At 35.8% G+C, this 2,560-nt stretch overlaps 1 protein-coding gene across 1 annotated transcript in view; it reads right to left on the bottom strand.

Annotated features, from left to right (window-relative positions):
- The window catches only part of LOC105266498 (uncharacterized), a gene marked incomplete in the record, with an annotated part of 10,621 nt that overhangs the window by 3,246 nt on the left and 4,815 nt on the right, over window positions 1–2,560 (bottom strand). Inside the window, 2 exon segments of the mRNA XM_011304690.1 lie at window positions 1–103; window positions 1,243–1,925. Of these exon segments, the coding sequence (XP_011302992.1) occupies window positions 1–103; window positions 1,243–1,925 (786 nt within the window).

The raw sequence follows: 2,560 nt of genomic DNA, 5'->3' as shown, positions 1-2,560 counted from the left end.
GAATCAAAAAGTATGTTAGATCCGATTTTTTCCACTAGTTCCGGCATGAAGAATACCGTCACTAGAGCGACCATTCTCTTGAATCCATGGAAGAACTCGGTAACTACAATAAATTTTCATTAAGGTTACTGGTTGTATTGCTCTTGAAATATCCGGACAGATACGATCCGTGAAAATTTCGACATTGGGAATTCAGGACTATTTTTATAATTAGAATGTAAGCTCTAGTACAAGTTTTAAAAGCTCCAGAATAATGTAATAATTTTGCACAAAACAATAGTCGAGTTTTCTACGGAATGTTCCTTGCAATTTTATTTTTATTCATAATTTTGTTTGATTTCATGCAGCTAGTATGAATAAGCTATTTTCAGCGAATTGAGGTCATTTTATTCCTCTTCAATTTTATAATGACAATTGGATAGATCCCCTCGAGTCCTTATCATCCACTAATGTTATCGATTTAAACTCGCATTTGACCTGATTTTACAGGTAAGAAAAGAATGCTGTAAATTTGTGAACATACTTGACAATCGCATTGATAGGCCAGATGTTAATGATAAAGCGATAGGCCAGATGTTAATGATAAAGTGATAGGCCATTGATTAGAGCTATTTATGATGTACGTTGCCGAGTTGAAGAGACTACTCGTCAAAAGTAATAATGCAATGTAAAACAGATAAAATTTCTCTCCCTGTGTTCCGACTAGAAATAAAAATATGTAAGGCTGACTTGACGACAGAGCAGGGCCGACTGCCATAGAAGTACGACTGCCTGATATCAGTTATGGTTAACCAGGTACGAATATGGGCCACATATCCCCATATTCTATGTACTCGATCCTGATTTATGTCAAATAAGGCTGTAGGTTTACTCTTTGCAGATCAGGTCCTGATCTATTGAAATTAAGGCTCGAGCTGGTCCGGTAGATTTCAAATCCACTTTACCAGGCTCTTTTCTACTGAGAATATGCCTTATCTAGTGTATCTCCGTAGGTTCTTTTAAAGTCAAACTATGGATAGCCAAATGATATATACGGTCAGTTTTTAATATTTTCAAAAATTTAATAATAACTCTCCATTTTTCTTGTTTTTTCAAATGTTTGTAAAATTTTCAGCATTTTTTTATTTATAAAATTTCTGAAATCTGGCAACTTTATGCAGAACTGATGTGCTCTTTAACTATTCTTCTTGTTGGGTACTTATGATTTCAACAAACATGTTCAACAGATCTAGAGGTACTCACCACATTTTGAGAAATCAGCATCTGGGTAATTAAACGAATCCATCTCCGTTCCAAGAGCAACACTCGCTATAAGATCAGTGGCAAATTTATAATTGAGTTCCTGTGCATCAACAATTTTGCTTTCATCCCCTTCAATTTTTTGATCTTTCAGATAATCCATCATATTTTTTCCAATGTCGGTCATAAGTGGAAACATTTGTTTCAATTTTCCCGGTGTCAAGGTAGGTGTTATTTTAGCTCTGAGATACTTCCATGCTGGATTCTTCACTCCGAATAGATTCCTCATACCAATGCTATCTTTCTGTGAACGTCCTGCGAAATGTCGATCTGAAAAATTCTCAAAATCTTTGATGAGAATTTGTTTTATGATGGCAGGATCCCTCAAAAGAATGCAGGGTTTATGAAATATGTAAAATCCAACGAGGGGTGCGCCTTTCCTTGCAGCCCGATAGATGTTTCCCAGATGCCACCCTGGCCCCGTTCGAAATAAGACGGCATCTTTGAAATCACCAAAAATCAAATCGCTATTCGGTATTTGTTCCACACCCTTACGCTTCCAATAATTCAATTTGTACTTTGCATAAATCCAGAGTGAGATAAATAACAGGAATAAAGTTATCAACGTAACGTTAATAGTATTCGGGACACTAGCACTGGTAGTCGGATCCATAATTGCAAGAATGCTTGATGTGGAGCCACTTAAATACTGTTATCAACCGTGCCACTTTTCCTCTTTGCGAGAGTGGGGACAGCTCACCGCTGGAATTGCCAATTATACAAAATGAGTAATTCAAAATCATAATGAGTTATTTATTGGTTCTGTTATCAACCTCCAGGCTAAGATGGGGCACAGGACCACTTAATAGTGCGTGATTGTTTCCGCATTTGGGATGATTGTGATGAAAAGCAAATTGATTCAAGAAAATAATCTTGGGCACATCAAGCACTAATTTTCATCAACTGCAGTTCATGAATATCAACGTGCACTTGTATGTATTCTGATCTCATGATGATATCATGATGATGATAATAATATTAAAGATTATGGTATAGTTTCTTCAGGCATGTTTGTAAATATGAATAGATTCTTTTCCAGTTAGCTAGTTGACGTAATTTTATTTTATCATCAATTTTTACTAATCACTTACTGAATTCCCGAAGGCCTGCAGTATTCATTGAAAATCTTGGAAATTCCAATCACAGCGATTGATTCAGTGATTATGAACTGATATTATCAGGACAGTAGTGTTTCTATCAGTTTTTCGGGGAATTTTTCTCATTTATCTTGTTCTTCCGCGTTGAAAACAAGATTGTTCAA

This window comes from Fopius arisanus, unplaced genomic scaffold (assembly GCF_000806365.1).
Source record: "Fopius arisanus strain USDA-PBARC FA_bdor unplaced genomic scaffold, ASM80636v1 scaffold00038, whole genome shotgun sequence".
Classification (NCBI taxonomy): Eukaryota; Metazoa; Arthropoda; class Insecta; order Hymenoptera; family Braconidae; genus Fopius; species Fopius arisanus.
This window is presented reverse-complemented; position numbering and strand designations above follow the sequence as displayed.